The following is a 21,053-nucleotide window of genomic DNA, read 5'->3' on the forward strand; positions in this document are numbered from 1 at the left end:
TTTAATAAACTGCTTTAAAAGTGTCCACACCCTTGTTTAGATGATCAGTTTCTGAAGTAAGCAGGGAAATCTAGTTAAGGAAAAGTATTTCTGGAAAAAAAAAAAATGTAAAGAGGGGAAAAAAGATTTCTTGTTCTATTTTAAATTTAAGACTGAATTTTAACACTCAATTTGTGACTAAATTTGCAAATAGTTATTTCATTCTTTTATTCTTTTTCTGATGCCCACTGAACCCATCAGAAAATGATTAAGATGATGAATTTGAATCATTAATGAAAGATTAATCTGGGAACAGTAATTCCACTAATTCTACATTAAAACTATTATAGGATAGTTCATGTAAAGATTTGTATTTAAATTTGTTTTAAAAAGAAGCTTCATACCATTTGAGATAACTACTCCTGAAACCAGGTAGGCACACCATCCTTATGCTTTCTGAACAATTTAGATACTGTGAAGATACTATGAATTTTTAGTTTCACCATGTTTAGCACTTTTTTTTACATATATTTTGAACCTGAGATGGGAGCAAAGAAACAGTAGAGAAATATTATGAAAACATCTGTCTCAGATTTCATTACAAAAATGTTAAAGAAATAATTCTCTTGGGAATTTAAAAATGTTTAATCATTATTTTTTTAAAATTATGTCACGCAACAACTCTTAACTTTTCATTTTATTATAATTAAGGAAGATTGACCTAATAATTTCATTAGATAACTTCTGGCTAAATTATCTAAAAATTATATATTATGTCCACATCTATCACTCTGAAAGTTATTTCATACTAGAAACAGTCAGTTCTTTTTACTCTTGGTCCTCTGTGAAGCACAGCTGTACCCAGTAAAAACACTATGGCCATCAAATAGATGTGAGAGATATCAAAGTGAAAGTCACTTATTTGGTACCTTGTTCCATCCACTGGCATGAGCAGCTGTCTCTTGTGTGCGCTCTCGATATTCTTGATATGTCACCGGCCTGCAGAAGTTAAACCAACACTGAAAGTTATAAAAGGAAACAAAAGAACAAGAATAAAATAGAATTCTGAGTTTCCAAAGAACAAAATATTTTCACATGTATTACAGCAAATAATTTTCAAGAGCTAACAAGTCTTGTGTTTCAGGACGTAAAACACAAGCACCAGACAGGGTCAGGAAGGCATCACCTTCTCCCAGTTACACAATTTCATATAACTGATTAAGTGAATTTCATCGTAATTTGATACTCTACAACTTAAAGGGCATTAGATAAGTAGGTTCTCTGATATGCTACCAAAATTTCTAAGCTCTTCATATAATTTTTTATAATTTAAGACTTTAAAGATAAAAAATTCTACTAAGAAATTCATATGTGAGATAGAGGCCAATGCAGAGTAAAATTTTTATAAACAACATAGGCTACTATGCTGCTTGACTGCATTAACATTATGTTAGAGTTGAAGCCTTTATTTGCAAGAAACAGCACTTCTGATCACAAAAACCCCTTCATATTTCAGTAGATACCTCTATTTTAGATTTATCACACCTCTACTTCTCTGAACTGGGATGATGAAATTCCTGTCTTCCATTCTCTCTCCTTCAAGATCATATAGTATCTTAGAGTCAGTAACAATAAAGACTTTCTGCCAAGTGACAGCAGAAAGTGTACTGCTTCATAAGCAGTTGAGCCAGATCATGACAAAAGGCCAGTTCAGACTTTAGTTTAAGGGAAATAATGGTAACTGGTACTGGACAGAAGACTGCATATTGTACTCCAAGAATCTGTCATGATCTAACAGCCTACTGTACCAGAATACACTTGTTTATATGCATATAAAAGGACAGGAAAATATAAGCAAAATAGGTAAGTATTGCATCAAATAGCACTGCTGTAGCAAACACGGGTAAAAAAACAGTACAGAGTTAAAGCACACTGGGGACAACATAATTTGGATTTGTCATTTTAAGTGCATTCTTTAAAACACAAATCCAAATGAATCAGTGGGATGAGAAGAGCAACAACAGCTGCAGGAAGGATATTATCAAGAGATTGAACAGTAGCTCTAGTTTGACTCATAAAAAGACATGTGTGTCAACATTTTTTACAGGCATTTCAGACTTTATATGTATGTACGTACATATATAAATAAAAAAAATACTTAGAATGAAAATATCTTCCCATAGAATCCACAAGAAGCCTAGAACATCAGGCTACTAGCAAGCTAGAAGCACTTAATTTTCAAAGACCTCATCTCAGGAACTTTCCAAAAAAAAAAAAAAATCAACCTAGAGTGCACCAGTTATGACCCCGCAATGTCAGACAGCCAATTATCTACAACCTTTAAGACATTTAAACTTAAAATACTGTTACTTCAATTTACCACTTTAGACACACAAAAAGGATAGGTTGCAAGGCTTACTGCTAATTTTCCAACTTGTTGCCAGTATGTTTTAGCGTGTAGTGAGATATTTATCTAAACCTCAGTTCTTCAGAAGATCATAAGAACAAGTTTTTAAGGCCACATGGGACAAATGCCTGGCTTGTAAAGGCAGATAAGCTCCTGCCGTTTTTGGAGGAACACACTAGCATCTCTTTTGCCACTTAAGGAGCAACTTGTATCCCACATACTCTTTTCTGTGGGTAAATAATTGTTAGTTTACACAATACTGAACTTACTTTTTAACCCTATAGAAACCACATATAGAAGCAGACAGTATGCATATTAGTTTCTGAAAGTTAAATGGTGAGTTGACAGTGTAGTTTTCCCTTGGATGACTCATGGAAAAAGAGGTAACTGTCTTCATCTGTCTGGTCAGATGCCACATGCACCTTTGCTGAGAAAGCCAGGTCAGAGTCATATTTAAACCAATCCACAAAACATAGACTCAGACAGCTATTTGCTAATGCTGCCTTCACAACTGCATTTATGTAACCATCCCTAAAGTAGCATCTTCCAACTCCACTTCTCTAGAAATACATTCTGGAGATCACTCAGAACAGCCAGAAGTAGTTAATGTGGATCTGTTAAGATCAGGCTGGTAATTTATAATAAAAAACCAAGCAACCACAACCATTTTACCTTTTTGCAAAATACATTAATCAAGATACTAGCATGCTAAGTACAATGTGCGATTTAAACAATAAGCTTAAACTGGCATGACAGCTCTTAAGGCACCACGGTGAGCCCAGGGGCCCACATTTGGCTCAGATGTGTACCTGAATGGTGGTCATAAAGCATCTAACTACCACCCTTTCAGAGAAACTCTCCCACTCATCTTGAGCCAAACTACAATCAAACCTTCAGCTCCACTCTTAACTATAAGGTAAAAGAAGTTAATCTGGCTACCGTCCATCATTCATGACACTGGCAATGGAAATCGGCAGCTGCCAGCTGCTAGTTTCACCATCAACTCAAACTACTTGAATTAGCCTCAAAAGTTCAACTATAAAAGCTGAGAAAAATTTTAGAACTTACATTACTGCAAAGAGCAAACACCACAAAGGACTATCCACACATTACAACACAAAATAAAAAAACAGCCAGATAAAGAACACTAAAAAATAAAAAAATGCTATACAAAACATAGTCCCATCTTTAGCATTTCAGCAGCACTCAAAATGCAAAAGGAAACCCCTTCCCTTTGAAAAAGCAAATGTAAACTCACTTGCTAAGCAAGCTCTGCAGTGCTTTGTGCAGATGTTCTTTCAATTCCTGGGACACTTTCTCCCCCAAATGAGCCAGGCAGTCTTCTATTGAGCTCTCTGGATTGGCAGGACTGAACACTGGGGAAGTGTGGCAGTCAAATCCTGTAGCGGTAAATGCTGAGAGAAAAAATTATACAAAATTTTAAAAAATAGATTCATATAAGAACATCAACAGTCTCAGACTTCTTATCCCACCAGTTAACACAGTTTACATGAGAGACGAGGAAATCACAACTCTATACTCAAAGCATGCTATGAACAAATTGCAGTAAAACAAGTATGGTCCAAATATATTCTGGAATTGGTACTTACAGGCCATAGATGAGCTACATTTCCCCCTCCAGCTCTTATTTCACAACTGCATCCTAATCAGCAAGTTAGCTGAACGTGCAACTATTCTCAATTTTAAGCTGATGCCAACCCTGATGGAGCAGCAAAGAGAGCCTCTTTTCCATGATAAAATTTGCCCACGCATGGATGTATGTGCAGCAGTACTAGAGTATCATTTTTTAAAATAGTGTTTTGTGTATGTAACCTTTTCCTTCTCAGTTTGAAACTTCTAAGAAAGGTTTATATGGATGAACGTAAACAGATCTAGAGCCTTTCTACTTCAGATTTCCAATTTGTACCACACATGCAAAGCAAAGATTGTTTCCAAATCAACCCTTGCTGGGAGTCCTATAAAGCCACAACTACAGGTCAAAGCATGTCACTAAAAATAAACCTGGTGGAAGTGAGAAATCTGATGGTTTAAGTCCACACTCCTCTGAATGTTAGCTGCTGAGGAATGATTTCATTTCTGTAGTCAACTGGAGCAGCTTAAGGGCTGCTTACATTTCACTATTTATAGTAGCCTATTAAATGTTATTCAGTTGTTTGCTTTGGCTAGACTCCACAACTCCAAACGGTAACATTTAACTACTTTACTTCAGGTGACAATGTGTAGAAATCTTGTGGGGGGAGGAGGGTAAAGAAATTCAATGTATCCAAAAATCTCTTTAACTAAGAGTACCTGTTACAAATTCACCACCATTATAGTGCATAGAGATTATCTATTGAAATGGGAAAATCTGAAGAGCACCTTCCAAAATTTCTTCATCAAGACGTTTTAGCTCCTCCTCGATTTCTACTTTAATCTTCTCCAAAGTCTCTTTCTCCAAAGCATGTTGTGCCATAAGCTGTTGTTGAGTCCCTAAAAGAAACCAGAGAAGTTATTCAAATGTAGTATTTCAAATAAGGTAGATAATGGAACATGATACTGAAATATTAACTATAAAGGAATTCAAGGTGAAAGTTCTATTTCAGACAGCAACATAGAAAGTATGATCCCTTAATGGCACTTATTACAAAAATTTTATTATGTGAACCCAGAAACACATAAACTTCCAGGTTTATTGAAGATAGAACAGGTGCTTTAAATAAGAATATATTAAAAAATATAGGAGTGTAAAGCCACAAACAGAATATGTAACAGCTTTAAAAACAAACAGCTTAAATTTAAGACCAAAATCAAACCAAGGCACATAAACAAGCAGTCATTAAAACTAATACACTCATTATCAAACTACATCAAAACAAAGCAGATATAGGCTTGATTTTTAGTAGCAAAATATAAAATTGATGCTGATGCCTGCAAAATCTACAAAAAATACTCAGAGCAACTGTGTAATGACATCAGTGAAGAGTCCCAAGATCTATTAACTGGGCAACATTTCACCATTCATTAGGAGTCTACAGGCCACAATGAAATAGTTTAAGACTGGGTTCACAAGTAACAATAGTCAGTTGTCACACACAATTGTCAGTCAATTGTCAATTCTCATATCCTAACCAAGTAATTTAGGAATTTGAAATGGCTGCATATCCCCAAAAGTACACATGATGTGGGATCACAAACACATATCACGTGTGCAGACTCTAGATATTTGATAACAAGAAGTTGTTTCAGCCATACATTCAGGATTACATAGACTCTCAATCATCTTCATTTTTATGCTGTAGCAAAACAGACAAAAAACTGTTTCCAAACAAGCCAAGGTATTTAATACATTTGAATCTCTAAGGAACTTGCCTGCTGAATGTCAACCTTTCCAACACAAGGCCATATGGCAAGGTAACTACTCAAGTAACTGTTTTATGGGATGGGTACCAATGGAGAGACTAGATGTCTGGGACAGAGTTCCAGCTCAAAACTCTCACTATTCAGCTGCTTTTTCTTTGGGTTTGCTCATCTTCATTTCTTTCATCAGCTTTCAAGCATGTCTCCAAATCCCACTCTTAAAGCACACTACAAAAACTGTTCAATTAACTGCTATCTTATTTTTACCAAACAGCACTGAATCAACAGCCTACCACTGAAATTTTTTTTCCTTTCTTTCAGTTTCTTAAAATGTCCTACTTAGAGACAATATTGGTATGTTATATCCACATGAATATAAAAGTGAATTTTCCATCAATCTACTCCTGAAATAAGTAAGTAAACAAGTAAAATTGACCACAAAGCTTCTCTTTGCTAAGTACCCCCCTCCTTCCAGCCATTTCCTTCCCTACATTTCGGGTCAATTATCAGTCCTCATTAGCCCTGCACTCTGCTACTTTCAACAGTATCAGTGACTGGGTTACCCAAAACACATTTTCTTAGCTCTCTTACTTCTGAATATTCCTTAGAATTCTTTTTTGGGACTTCATGATCTCTTGTGCCCGTGATTTAAACACCACCTCCTGGCTGACCTTCAGATAACATTGCCCATCTCCAGTTTCTCACACATGCACCCAAATACTGACAAATCTCCAACCTATCTCACACTTTCTGCACTTACACCACCACCTGTCTACAGCTCTGCCTGGGCATCTAGACATACTTCCACTCTACAGACGTTCCTCACTCAGTTCAAGAAAATAAAAAGGGAAAGGATTTATATCTGTAATGTTGGTATCATCTAACTTCATTTCTTCCTCATCACTTACATTTCACATTCAAATCTTCAGGTAAGTCCTGCAACACCCAGTGTAGCTTTCTGGCATGTCTTTTTTCATTCCTGTTTTGAAGATATTAAATCATAATTTGGTAGTCTTATGAACAGCTGCCTATTTTCTTTGGTTCATCTCTATTTACATCTCCTTGAACTCACTTTAAGTGTTGTATCACCTTCCCCTTTCCTCCATAATGGACACATATCATCACTAGTTTTCATATCAGAGTGTGTGAAAATATAGAAGCAATGATACTAGTTAACGCACCCAGATGTGGAGTAAAGTACACTGTGCATTTTCTGTATTTAAAAAAATACTAGACAATAAGCTTGCAAGGTCTCCTATATTTGCAAAATAAATTAAAAATCCACAGAACCAACCCACTGAATGTGTGCTAATGCTTAAAAACTTTGTGTTCAACAGATATCTGAGAGACAAAATCTTTCTAAACCAATGTAAAAGTCAGTATAAAATGTTTACATTTATTTATGTGAACAGCTTAAAGAAACCACAGATAGTCAGTTTAATTTCATTCTACTTAATCACACAGAACATCATCACTACGTTCAGAATAACTTTATTTAGCTTCTTAAAACCCTTCTCAAACAGTCTCTCTTTGCCATTCTGATCAATAAATTCCAGGCAGGAGCAAACTGTTCCTCCTTTTGGTTAATGAACAGACACTCACTAATGCCTTGTCAGTTCCTTTAAGGTCGCCTCTTTGAATGACCGAACCACTACTTCACAGTCAGGCACAACAAGTATATGCAAGTACAAACTCTTATTTTAACCTGTGCTTCACCCTGTATATGGAAGGGATGAGGGTATTCAGAAGAGCACCCGTTCTCACGGGACTAATGTGATGATGATCACACATGACAAGCTGTCATACTTGATAATAAGTCACCCGGAAAATGGAAGGAAGAGAAATTCCATTGCTGCCAGCGTACAAAAGAGCTGTTTAGATAATCAGTGCTGCAGTCAATGGTTTCCATCTCGTAACACCCACAACTTTGCAGCAGCTGCTGATTCCAACAGCACCTGACTATTCAGTTGTGCCAAAACATCAAAAATCTACCCCTCCCGGACCAGTGACTTTGCACTGTTTATTCCCCTAATTATCAATGGACTTCAGCTTTCTGCATCTCCTGTATGTTGACCCCTACCAACAAAAATTGCACCCAGTGTTGGAGAACAGTGTATTTCAACAGCAAAGGTCCCAAGGGAGCAGTATCTTTTTCTCCTTTACACAACTTCCAAGTCAGTTTGCAAATGGGTAAAATAAAACAGTAAAAATAGCTTCTAGTAGATGAAAACACATTTTCATTGTTTAATAATGCAAATGGTCACACCAGAAATGGTACCTCTAAGATCCATAAACATTGAATGCTTTCCTACGCTGAAAAAATGGGTTTGCCTATTACAAGATTTTGGTTAACTGACACTGGAAGGCCTCTTCCCAACCCAAAGACACAACAACCCTCTGTTACACAGTCTTACATGGAGAAGTTAGTGCATTCTGCCTTCTATTTATGAAAAAAACGTTCCCTTTTGCACAAATATGTTCTTGTTAAGATTTTGTTTTTCAGGTATTTGGAGGTAATCTGCAAAGCAGGGGAAAGTGTATTCTAAAAGTCCATGGAGTGCAGCGTCACTGACATCAGACAGTGTTATGACTACTAAATAAATGTAATGCTTCGGTAAAACTCCACCAATAAGGCCATTCCAGAAGTTTAGTAACACTACAAGACTAACTCGTTCCCCAGGTTTGATCCCAGGAGGAGGAGGGACGGGAAGTCATTCATCTGCACTAGAGAGCCTGCACGTCTGACTACGGCTAGTAAGAGACAACAGCAACTATAAGGAGAGACTGCAAAGGTGTTATGCCTTTTTAGTTCAAGTGGATGCAGCGGAATGAAAAGAAAGCTATTGATGTCACAGATTGCTCCTGATTTTTTTTCTTTCATGCTTGTAACTTTAATTCACCAATACCTCTGTTTTCACATTCTCCTAGGTCTCTATAATTAACTTCTGTATAGTCAACATTGACTTAAAAATTTACTTTCAGCAGGATTCTAGTATTTCTTTAACATCTCAGACATTTTAAAACTGTGAGAATAGGCAAGCACCTAAAATTTCTGTAAGCACCGAGAAGTGACAAGAATATACCAAATCTCTTTACAAACATATTCATGTTTCCTTTAATGAAAAGTATATCTATTACCCCAGCAAACTCCAGAACACAGACTGCCATACATAGGTGTAGCCCTTGATTTGAGAAATGCTTAAAAGAAGCTCTTTATAAACTCTAAGAAGGCTCAGCTTAAAAGAAACTAAAAAAGTCCAAAATACTAAAAAGAACTAAAAAGAGACAAGACATTCCCAACTAGCAGACAGGGTTTTTTTGTGGGCAGAGAGGAGGCTTAATTAAGTGGGAACTCACATTCTGGAGGGACCACCTCTTACTTCTCCAAGTCACACCCCAAAAACTCCCTTTCCTGGCCTCAGTTCAGGAAATAGCTCCCTTATTACCACAAACTGGATTAGTCCAACCTACAACATGTACCTTTTCAGCCTGTGACTTTTCAGCCAAAGCAGGTATGTTTTGCTCTCCGAGGAAAATTTCTAAGGGAATGAGTTATCCATCTAATCTAAAAACACTTCAAGAACTCCTTCACTGCCTACAGACCAACAGTAGGTACTATGAAGGGTAAGTGAAGATCAGGGATGAAGTACAAAGAAAACTAAGATATTCTGCAACAGCCAGTCCACCGTGTCACCTGATGACAGAAAATCTTGCAATGACAGGTACCCTACCCATGACGGTCAAAACCATATAAATGAGGTACTACTGTTAGGTTTGTCATGGCCACTAAGGAGCATGGAGCTCACCCACACGCATGAAACCTGACCATCTCCGACTATCTGTACACGTATTTCCTGAGATGTAACAGAGTTCACTTCTAACTGAAGCAAGTGAACAAATAAATGTAAAACCCATTTCTTCCAGTAACCCAGCTCAACACTGCTCAGCTGGAAGAAATGTGTGTGGGAAACCACTAAAATGCCTTGATCATTGACTATATACAGCACTTCATATAGTAATTCCGAAACAGATAATAAATGGTCAAAAGAACATAGTGCACAATAAGTGGAATAAAGTACTGTGGACAGCATGCACCTCAGGGAAACTGTAAAACAGTCAAACCTTGTTCACCTCTGGAGTAATCTATGCCACCGTGCAGTAGTGGCACTGATTATAAATCTTCCAGATGCTATGTGAGCTAAGGGATTATTTAAGATTTCTCATTTTGTCAAGGAAAACACAGAAAAACTACTTGCCTTCAGAATCTTCATTATAGCCACAGGCTCATGGAATGGGGTCAAATGATGGGGAATGATTTTAAATTAAAAAACAAAAATGCACTATAAGTTACTCATTGATGAAGCACAAAGAAGCATTTATAATACAAATATATCAAATCACAAAAACAAAGTACTTTGACTCACTTAAAAAAAGTAAGTAGTACTAATAACTCCAGCATACTGGAAGCTTCTATAATGAGCATGAACTTCAAGGGGGAACTTCAGGGGGGGGAAAATGTAGAAATGTTTTCCAGTACTTGGTATTTATTTTCTGTGTATGAACCAGTAGTTACAGATACTACAAGAGTTCTGAAAAAATACTAAAGCATCTCTCCACAATCTAATGAACAGATAACTGAGAGTTTCCACACATTTTAAATAATTGTACTCGTCTGTTGCCTCAAACCACATAACTTATACAGATGATTATCTTATCACGTGTGTTTTATCAGATGTATCCGAGCAATTTGTATTATTCACCTACCTGAAAACCCACCAAAATGTAACAGAATTTACTGCTAATGGACTTTGCTTTAAATAAACTGAAGTGAGTGCTATGCAGAATCACTGTCCTGCCAAAACTGTAATAGGAATAATCTCTCAAACTATTGCCCAGTTAAACTGGTGGATTTTCTTCTGGAGACACTCAGATCCACTACAGAATACTACACTGAAATCAACTACGGAATACTATAGAGCTGTAATGATAAAAGACTGGTTTGTCCAATAAAACTCTTCTTCAAGAGCCTGGAATACTGCATATGGTTCTCTCTTCAGTCCCTGCACTGAAGAGAAGCTATCTAAATAAAAAATTCAATGCAGTATTCAGATGTTGACTTAGATTGGCCTTCTTTGCTTGAAGCCAGAAGTGGTTTTAGCTCTTATAACTGAAGCCATCTTTCTTGCAATGAAATCAAGACCAACCAAAAGGATCCAAAAGGAAATATAGTGAGGTAAGTCTCTATGTAATTTGTCTGAATTTTCTCTTCACTAAATAAAATCCCTCTGAAAACCATTGGTCTCATAAAGCATATTATGTCTGCAAAAAAAGAGAAGTTTTAACTTGGAATCTAACAAATACTTTAAAGACTTGCTCTTATCTGAGTTTTCAGAACAAAACCACATCTATCAGAACAACTGCTTTCTAGTATGAAATACAGGAAAGCAGAGTTTTGTGGGATATGATCGTAGGAGGAAAGGGAGGGGAATGGACAAAAGCATTGAATTTCTCCTACCAGTTCTAGCAGAGATAAAACAGTACCACTCCTGTTGGGAAAGATCACTTTTCTGGTTGTTTTTTTGACCATCAGATACATTCTCTAGTTTAACTGGAGTGCTGAAACTTCACTGAAATCTGGGAGACTCTCTAGAAGGAGACTCAAGGGAGGTACAGAAATACTAACTACACCTCCAGTGTGCCGTATTTCCCCACGTTCTGAATACATGCAATAGAGAGAAGATCCTCCAGCCGGTGATACCAGGTGGCTGTAATTAGGATCCTGCTCTGAACCGCCCTCTAGAGGAGTCCATCACTCTCCGATACTGAAGGAGAAGAAAGAAGTTAACATTACCAGTTAAACTAGCCTTTCTGAATACTCTCCTTATATTGTAATATGATACAGAAATCAGACAAAGAGTAAGGGCTTATTTGGATCTAAGAAAAATATATGAAGAGAAAGTATCATATAACATAGTCAATACTTCATATGAATGAAAAACATAAAATGGAGAAGTGTTCTACAACTAAAACAGAAACAGGCAATAGCCAAAATCATTGCTTCAGATGTTTCCCATGAAAGGTCTGTCAGCACAATAACCAAATTAAAGCAAAATAAGTTTAAGTGACAGGTACTCTGTATCAGAATCCTCTCAATTCATAAATCAACAGTGTTCAGCCATAGATAGACTACTGACCAGTGTTTTAAAGTACTGCAAAAAACATCAATGAAAGGAACTTGGGATCAGTCGAGACATCGCACCAATGGCTGGTGACAGTGCTCGAAAAACACACTAAGCACAATGTAATATCATACTGTTATTATCCCTCATATGTCTTCGTTACCAGAAGTTTCCTCCTTGTGATGGGATTCTACACAACAACTATTCGTTTTCATTTACTGGCTTTCACATCTCTCTTGTTCTAACAGGTTTCTCAGACCATGCTTGTTACTGCAATACCAAGCTACCTTCCAGCAGTGCATTAGGCAGTGCAGGAAATATCCATTATGGGCTGCTGCTTCTCTCGCTGTCTCCCTAGGGGAGAACATAGAGCATATAGAGCAGAGTGCTTTGGTACAGCTCTCCACAAGTAGGCATCAGCCACATGCCAGACAACAAGGAGATACAGACTGTATATATAAACTACTTATTATTCAAACAAGATGCATACAGTACTTCAAAATAAACACACGGCTGTTACCACACATATCCTGGCAGTGCAGCTGAAACAACTGTTCAATTACAAGCAACAAGAAAAGGAGGAGAAAGGATTTTTTAAAAGTAACTGTCAGACAAATGAAAGCTGTTGGAAGCATGGAAACCTGAAAAGCACCAGGAAAAGTGAGTTAGGAAAGAATGAAACAAGTCCTGAAGCAGAAGGACAGTGTTTACACTCAGTTCAATAACAGCCTGAAGTCCATCCAAGGCATTACAAAACAGAGTGAGAAACAACATGGCAGATTAAAAGAAAGGGAAAATTATTTTATCCAGAGGCTTTGATCAGAAAGCAGCAAAAACACTGAAAGAGAGATCTAATTACAGTGAAAGATAACCAGGAGAGGAGAAGTTGAAGTCACTGTCTGTTTTTTGGGGGGAGTGAGTGTGGGCAAAATGTAGGAGAATTTCCTGTATAGAACAAAGGTTTAGAGCAACAAGGATGAAAGAGCAGATTTGGAAAGTATCAATGCTTTAGAGTATTTTAATAGCAAATCCAACTACAGCCTGCTGTCACACAAGCTAACATATATAAATAATAACATCTGAAAAGTAGACTCAACAGTTATCCTTACTCATGAGCTTAAAAGTCCTCTTGACTACAAAATTCTTATTAAAGCATTTGTAGCTGCCTCTATCAAGTTTTAATATTGCTCTTTAATTCAAATATTTCTTTAATTCAAATACCTTATTTCAGTAATAAGAATCAGTTAAAAGGTTTCCCCTCAATCTGCAAATATTTCAAAGGTAACTACAGCCAAATTATTAAAAAAAGCTTTAAGACTAACAGTTTCCTTTCTGAATCTTGCATTTACAGAACAAAGCAGACTCTTCCACATTTCAGCTCTATATGTACTCACTACATTTCCAGTTATAGCCCAGTTATCCCAGGTGGGATATTCAGAATGAGGCATTATTGCTAAAATAAGCACGTTTTCCAACAAAGAGTTTTATGAAACAGCATCTTGGTGCACTAAGGTACCTCTCCTTTCATGGACCACAGACGCAGCCAAAGTGGAAGTAACAGACATACCTTAAATATACTGAGATTAATTTTATAGATTACATATAACCAGCATATGCTATAAGCTTTACTGCCAAACTGGTAAAATAAATTCTGTCATAACTTTGATGCTACCATCTCTGCACTATCACTGACTGACAACAGAAGCGTTAACATAATAGGGCAAAGCTATTTAGCACATGAGATTGCTCAAGCCATCACTCAGAGTTTATGCCCCTAAACACCACCTCACCCCTGCTTACTTCCACTTGCCTCCAAAAAAAAGCAAGCAGGGGCTCAAATTCTCAAGATGGCTCAACAAAGATAATACATATCCATCCCTCCTAACCTCAAGACAGCTACTAAAACCACTCATTAGCTTCATAAACACCAATCGGCCCTGACATATCTCAAATTAAAACAGTAATCTAAATACAAATAGCTTTGTTTCCATCAGCAACTTTTCCCATTATTTTAAATGAATAAGAGATACTTTACACTAAACATCAGGTTAACATTCTACATCAGCACACAAAGAGCTGAAGAACTAATTGCAAATACAGCTGCATATGTAAATAGGTACAGATGAATGTGCAAATACTACCTTGAGTTGAAGGAGGAGGATGTTCCTGTGGCTTCTCTTGGGATAGAAGTCCCAGGTAGCTGAGAACTACGTACTTTGTTTCATAGTGAAATCCTACAGGCACAGCAGTAGAGGACGCCATCGGGTTGGCTTGCAATGTGGCAGTGCTGTTACAGGTCAGGTAGGGTTTTCTCTGGGTAACTGAGGAAGACTTAAGGAAAGAATAGAATGTTTAGTTTCTTTTTTTATAAGGCTGCAATAGGTCATGAACTCATACATAACAAAGAATTATGTAACAATCGTGAAGTAATATCCAGGTTTTTGCCCTGATACCCTATGCATTCTTATTTCAATAAGAACCGTGCAGAGTAAAACCAACTGCCCCCTAGTCCAGCACCCTGCCTGCCTGCTGCCAGCAGGGGCATTTTTCACTCCTGCTGGGTATACATACTCTCGCATTAAAGCAGGTTGAACAGCTCCTCAGCATGTGTCTGCTTCCTAATGCCTCCCAACTCAACCACACACAAAAATACACATATATTCACACAAAGAGGTTTTGAGGGATTCCGAAGAATTAGTTAACTAAAACTTGAGGTAAAAAGACAGGTTCTGAGGAGATGTCCTTCCCCTAAGCCTCTGATGAGTATTTTCCTGATTCTCTGCTTTCTCAGATTGACTATTATACTTAAAAGTTTTGATGCAGAAAAAGTGACCACAACTGCCTCAAATTCATTTTACTGTTCCAACAGCAATGGAAAACATATGGTCAGAGGAAATTCCACATTCATTGTAGGGATTGGAAGAACAGATGGTTGTGTGTCCTGGATTTCTCACCCAGACATTAATACTTATAAACCAGAAATCCACATCTAACAGCAACATCTGGCCAAAGAACTTCCTAGTTTTACTCTAATTGTTTTGTCACTTTCTTCAAATATCCAAATAAGAACAGGAGGAAAAACTGAGTTAGCAAGAAATTAAAAACAGTCAATAAAGGACAAGGTAAAAAAAAAAAAAAAAATCTCAGAAAACAACACAGAAGTGGGGAAAAAGCCATACAACAGATTGAAAGGAAATTTCAGATTAACCAACACGTTTTAGCTCTTTGCATTAGGAACAGTCTGGATAACTATTCCAATGTGCTATCAACTTGATGAATCAAATACTTAGGGATTTAAGATAAACTCTTAAAATTAAGTTCTCCATCACTTCAAAGAGTCATTCCCAAAAAAGCAGTAGCCCATTCTTGGCCATGAGAATGGATGTCTAAATGAAAGGTGCGCAAAAAAGTTCATGCTACAGAATAGCTACTTAACAGATACCGAAAAAGCTAGACAATTTACTAGGGTGAGACTGCACTCACATTTAGAAGAAAAATTTAAACCAAGTTTAAAGCGGTTAGAATGAGAAAAATGCTATATACAAGGCACAGGAGCTGGAACATCTCGAGAGGGTTCCCAATTTCACTGGAAATGCCTTGAGACTAAGAGAGAGAACCAGGTTCCCAAAACAAAGCACAACTGGCAAATGAAGCCTCAAGATTAAAAATAATAATCATGAACAGAGCAAGCGAAAGAAAAGCATTGACCTATCTAGCTATGCAAGATGTCTGGGCTAACTTCTAACCCCCCTCCTCCCTGGAAAGGAATTCAGATTAATAGCAATACAACTGGTTACTGAGGATAAACAGAACTATAACTGTGCTGTGGCATGGTTACTGTGTGAGTAGGTAGCTTGGCAAAGAAAAATTTATGTCAAACAAAAAGCTGCAAAAGGAAAAGAGTCGGTGTAAAATTGGCTAAGCAGTCTTTCTTTAATCTTTAGCAACTCTCATTTCTGAAACTCATTCAGTACTAAAAACAGAAGAGGACTCTCTCATGAAGACTATACCCTGGAAGCCCTGCCTCTTGCCATGCATTTCAAAACGCCTGAAATCCTGTACCAGAAAGATTCAGCTGAGTCTTTGCTATGGCTTAACCGAAGTAGTGATTTATACATGAATTCAGGAACTGGTCGAAACTTTGAGTCAATACTCATCCCTTTTCCTCTGGAGTAGTAATCCTCCATTTATGTTGCCTCTTCCATCCCAGAGTACTCCACAGGCAACGTATCATGCTTCAGAAATGTAATAAATTATAGGAGAGGATAAGCACAGCTTTTGCACAATACACAGTTACCCTTCAGCTATTCCCATAAACTGAGACTTTCATAAAGCAAGGAGATTTGGAAAAAAATAACTGCTCAGAAGACTTTAGGATCCTTTAACAATCGATCTGCTCTTCAGACCAGATCCCCAGATGCCATCATCACATCACATGTTCACATCACCAGGTGTGAAAGATGCCATTCACCAAAAAGACAAAAGCTCCCCAGCACATTTCAGTTCTGGTTTGTTCAGTAGAGATCCAGTCCTGAAAACAACACGCTTCTCACGCCTACACAGTGAATGGGAACCCTTCCAGACAACCTGAACTGACCTGTCCTGAAAGAATCAGTCTGATGGATGGTCCAGAGACACCGAGACACCACACTGTGGATCAAAGAACAAGTCTGAACATATAACAAAGATTATTCTTCAAAATATAATTCCAAATCAATGCAGAAAATGACAGAAAAAAACAGTCGATCAAAACAAGCATAAGACTCCATACCAGCACAGTGATCCATGTGCAACAGTGAAGCCTAATTCATGAAAATTTCAGCATGCTTAGCTCAGCACCTCTGGAGGGAGGAGGGAAAAAAAAAAAAAAAAAAAGAGAGAATCAGACCACAGCTTATTTAAATAGTGGTTAATGTTTCCCTGGGAAAAGAATGAAGTAAAAAACCTCTGGATGAAATAAAGTAACCACTTTTACATCACATATTCTGAGAGGTAGTTTTATAACTGAAATGAGAAGGGAGACTTAAGAACTTGAACAGAAGAAATATCTTCAGCTTCACACAGGAAAAAATGTCAAACTGGAAATGCACTTCAGCATCTCTGGTCTTCCTTTGACAGAAGTCCACAGCACAGCAACTGAATTACTCATTTTGAATTGTGAATGACTGGTTTTGTTTACAAAAAGAAATAGAGAAATATTGACTCAGATACTGTAAATATCTCAGAAAAGGCCATTTTTCAGGAATGAGTGGGAATAAAAAAGGACACGCAGCTTGAGAGACCAGATCAAGGAAGGAGAGATTTCCACTACAGGGGAAAAATGAAAGAGAGTCCAGAAACCGCTTAAGAGAAAGGCTTGTATGGGAGATGTAACAGAAGAGAGGAAATAAGGCATTATACAGACTACACAAGCCTCAAAGCAAGGGCAAGAGTGTTACTTCTGGTGTAACAGATCCACTGCAAGAATATTGCCTCTTAAAAAGCTAGAGACCAAAATTATTACCACTCTAGAAAAAATTTCACCTTTCTCAATTCCTGCACCCCTGGGGGAATAAAAGGCTACACCTGTTGAAACTTACTTAGCTTGCTACTCCTCTGACCCTGCTGTCACTTGTTTCATGTGGGCTGAGCTGCTCAAGCAACCTGAGAACAGGAGTTCCAGTCAGACTGACATTTCCTCATGCAATCTGTCACATCCTAATCCATAGAAGAGTTATATGTTAGATAACGGGCAACTCAAGTCTACCAATGAATACAGTGAATATAATCCCCTAGCAATGAGCCTCTATGTTTTAATCCTTACCTGCAAAATCCTACCGTGCATCAAGCTGTGTTTACTGTGTCTCATTCAAAAGCCAAAATGCAACAGTTTATGATACAGTTCACCAGCTGTCACTAAGATCCACTGTGCATCTATTTGACAGTTGCAGGTCTGAAACTTGCCTTTTGCATCTAGAGCTGTAGCCTTACAAACTATTTTGCTGCATGTTTATAAACAAAACAGTAGGTGATCATTATCCCTACCAATTTCTAATGCACTAAAAACATAGGTCCAGAAACAGTAGCCAGTCACAGATTGCTTGATTTTTACAAATACCACCACCACCGTGACTGTAGTTAAGTCCCACTTGAAAATGGAGTCAATCTAGGGCTGGATGCAGGTCCCACCTACAGCCCAGGTTACCAAGCCTCACTTACCGGCTACTGACTTAATCACCCTAGACAGCCACTCCAGCAGAATACTTCCTGCTGCTGGAGATATTTCAAAGCACGTGTGGTCTCAGTCAGCAAGTGTTCACCCAAGCTCGGACAGGGAGATTTAGCAAGGCAACAAAATGGTAGCACCGGAGTTCAAATAATTTTTAGGGCAGCATGCCACTGATACATCCACAAGTATGGGTCATCCTCCTAATATCAATCTCCACAACAGGTAACCACGCTCAGTTCACTTTAATCTACAGCCTTACATTTATATGAAGCTCTTTATTCAAATGTACTGAATTTTGAGGAGTTGCAGGTCTGTAAAACCACACCCCATATCAACAAGATGGAAAATATTCAAGCACTCTGCACCCTTACCAGAAGGCTCGTGTAGAGATTTTGGATGAGACTTGCATGTGTGGACTTGTTTCACCTTGCAGCAATTTGTCTCTGAAAACACTTCACGTGACAGGTAGGACTTTCCAAAGCATCCAATCACTATCAAGTTTTAAGATAAATTCTTCAGAGTACTTTTGCAACAATATATGACGGTATGACTAAGAGATTGTTTTTAATCAACTGAGAACTACTGAGTTCAAACATGTCAATTCCTACTGGAAAGGAATCAATACTGCATCCATTACCGATCCTCTAGTGGCACTTAATGGATAGAAATACTGGAAAATATGATAGTCATTTATCTGGGCAGTGGTTTTAGTTGACCTTACAGGGAAATGTAATTAAGTGTGCATTCTAGGCAAACGGTTTGTTTTTTCTTCTAGGAAGAAAAACAAAAACTGTATGAGTTATCTACTATAAAGGTCCTCAATCCTTTCCAGCTTTAAACCATCTTACCACAATATTCAATCATGACAAACGCAGCTTTCATTAACAAGCTTTCATTCACTTTCTTTTTTAATTTGCCAAGTGCTATTTGGATTTAGAAGCGAACAAGAGTACAGGCAGGTAGGGCAGAAGCCCTGCGCTCGCTCTAAGTTCCAACAGCGCCAGACAAACGCGGAGTCGGAGCAGACGAGACGCCTGCGAGAGTGCAGCGTAAGCTACTCAGTTACTACGGCGATGAATGAGATATTTATATCTGGGCAGAAACGGCAAGGAGCAAAAAGCCGGGATGAGTCAGCCGGCGGGGTCCGCGCTGGAGTCACAGCCTACGCGCTAGAGCGGCAGGTGCGGGCAGGCAGGCCGCAGCCCCTGCAGCGGAGGAGCCGCCGGCTCCCCTTGCCGCCGCCCTTCAGGAGCTGCCGAGAGGCGGGTGGGCGTGAGGGGTGGAGGGGGCACAGCCTCGTCTCCCACACCGCGGGGCCCGGCCCCCAGCTCCAGGGCGACGCCCGGCCCGCAGCCCGCCGGGGAAGGACGCGCCGGGGTGGGGGCATGGGGACCGCCGCCGGCCCTCGGGGCCGCCCCGGTCGCGGCGGGACGGAGAGACGCGTCCTTCATCCGCGGACACGGCGGGGGCAACGGCCGCCCAGGGGCGTGGTCGCGCCGCGCCCCGCCCCCGCAGGGAAGTTCTGCGGCCACCGACCCCGCGGCCGGATCCCCCCCGCCCCTCACGGACAGCGCGGCGCGGGGGGGCGGGGGCGAGAGCAGCAGGAGGAGGAGGAGGAGGAGGAGGAGGCGCGCGGCCGCCGAGCTGCCCAACGGCCGCGCCGCCCTCATGCCCGCTCCCCCCCCCCTCGTCCGACGGGGCGGGGGCGCGAAGGGAAAATAAATAAATAAATGGGTAAATAAATAAATAAATAGATCAGTCAGTCTCCCGCCCGCCCCCACCCCCTTCCTCACCTGCGAGCGCCGCGGGGCGGGGGGGAGGAGGAGGAGGGGGCGGGCAGGCCGGGCGAGGAGCGGCGCTGCTCCGGGTCGGTCCGCCGGGGGTGGTGGGCGCCCGCGCGCGCGCGCGAAGCGGTACGAGCTCTGCCCTAATTTGCCGCCGCCGCCGCCGCCATGATGGAGGGGCGGGGAGGGGGCCCCGCGTCACCGCAGTTTGTGTCGCGCGTCACGGCCCGCGCCGAGGGGCAGGGCCGTCCTCCCGTCACGTGACTTCCCGAGGGGGCGGGAAGAGGCGCGGCGGCGCGGCCGCCCCTTCCGCCTCGGCAGCGGCCACGGGGCGGCGGCCCGGCCCTGCCCTGCCCCGCCTCGCCCCGCCTCGCGCGGTCCCGGAGCTGCAGCCTGACGGCGGGCACCGGGGCGCGGGGAGGGGAGGAGGGAGGCCCCTCTCCCGAGGCGGGCGCCGGCCTGAGCGGGTGTCCCGCGCTCAGAGGCACGCCTATAAAAGAAGAATGCAGCCGGCGGGCTCGTATCAACCCTGCGCGTTTTTCTCGCAGATTTTGAGGCAGTTGTTTTCCGTGGCCCTGATACAGCTCACGTGACTGTAGGTGTTGGGTTAGCTGGGTCAGACTCCAAACAGAAACCCTTCCCTAAGGCTGGGGGGTCACAGAGCACCTGAGCTGGAGGAAGGAAAGCAAGTCTGAGTTCCGAGTTTTTTAATTGTTTAGAGTGTTCCCGAAATAATAGTAAAATGTCCTCAAGACCCAAAACCAAGGCGATTCCCTGCATTGTAACATAATTGCAATATGAAAAAATGTAAGTTACATACTTAGTTTTATAATAAGCATTTTCACATACATGGGAAGAAAAACCAGTAAAAATTAACAAAATAGGAACAAGTCAGGAAGCAGCATGGATATGACAAATACCCCATTTGACACTGCTTAGTAAGGAACAGTTCTAATTTTTTTCCAGTTAATGTACCTGCAGAATGGAAATAGAAGCTTCCTGATAGCTAGAACAAGCAAATGCTATTCTAGGTTATGAAGATTGCTTTAAATTTTGCCATAAACAATGGAAGCAGTAACAGAATTGCTGGAGAATCAGCACATCGTTTGAAAATGGTCCTGAACATTTCTGCATCACAA

The 21,053-nt window shown here is 40.0% G+C and overlaps 1 protein-coding gene across 9 annotated transcripts in view; it reads right to left on the reverse strand.

The window, feature by feature from the left end:
* BCL2L13 (BCL2 like 13) overlaps nucleotides 1-20,127 on the reverse strand; it is a 45,513-nt gene extending 25,386 nt beyond the window's left edge. For 2 of the 9 annotated variants that reach the window (XM_074826081.1, XM_074826080.1), the window contains exons 1-5: nucleotides 19,924-20,127; nucleotides 14,064-14,253; nucleotides 4,766-4,876; nucleotides 3,645-3,801; nucleotides 909-978 (exon numbers count right to left, since the gene is read on the reverse strand). In XM_074826081.1, coding sequence (XP_074682182.1) covers nucleotides 909-978; nucleotides 3,645-3,801; nucleotides 4,766-4,876; nucleotides 14,064-14,184 — 459 coding nt within the window. In that variant the 5' untranslated portion in view covers nucleotides 14,185-14,253; nucleotides 19,924-20,127. Of the gene's footprint in view, nucleotides 1-908; nucleotides 999-3,644; nucleotides 3,802-4,765; nucleotides 4,877-6,651; nucleotides 6,715-14,063; nucleotides 14,254-16,519; nucleotides 16,545-16,693; nucleotides 16,764-19,923 lie in introns of those variants that run through there. The other 7 variants (XM_074826077.1, XR_012623464.1, XM_074826076.1 and 4 more) reach the window with 7 other exon arrangements.
* Nucleotides 20,128-21,053: the final 926 nt, after the last annotated feature.

This window comes from Strix aluco, chromosome 5 (assembly GCF_031877795.1).
Source record: "Strix aluco isolate bStrAlu1 chromosome 5, bStrAlu1.hap1, whole genome shotgun sequence".
In the NCBI taxonomy this organism is placed as follows: domain Eukaryota; kingdom Metazoa; phylum Chordata; class Aves; order Strigiformes; family Strigidae; genus Strix; species Strix aluco.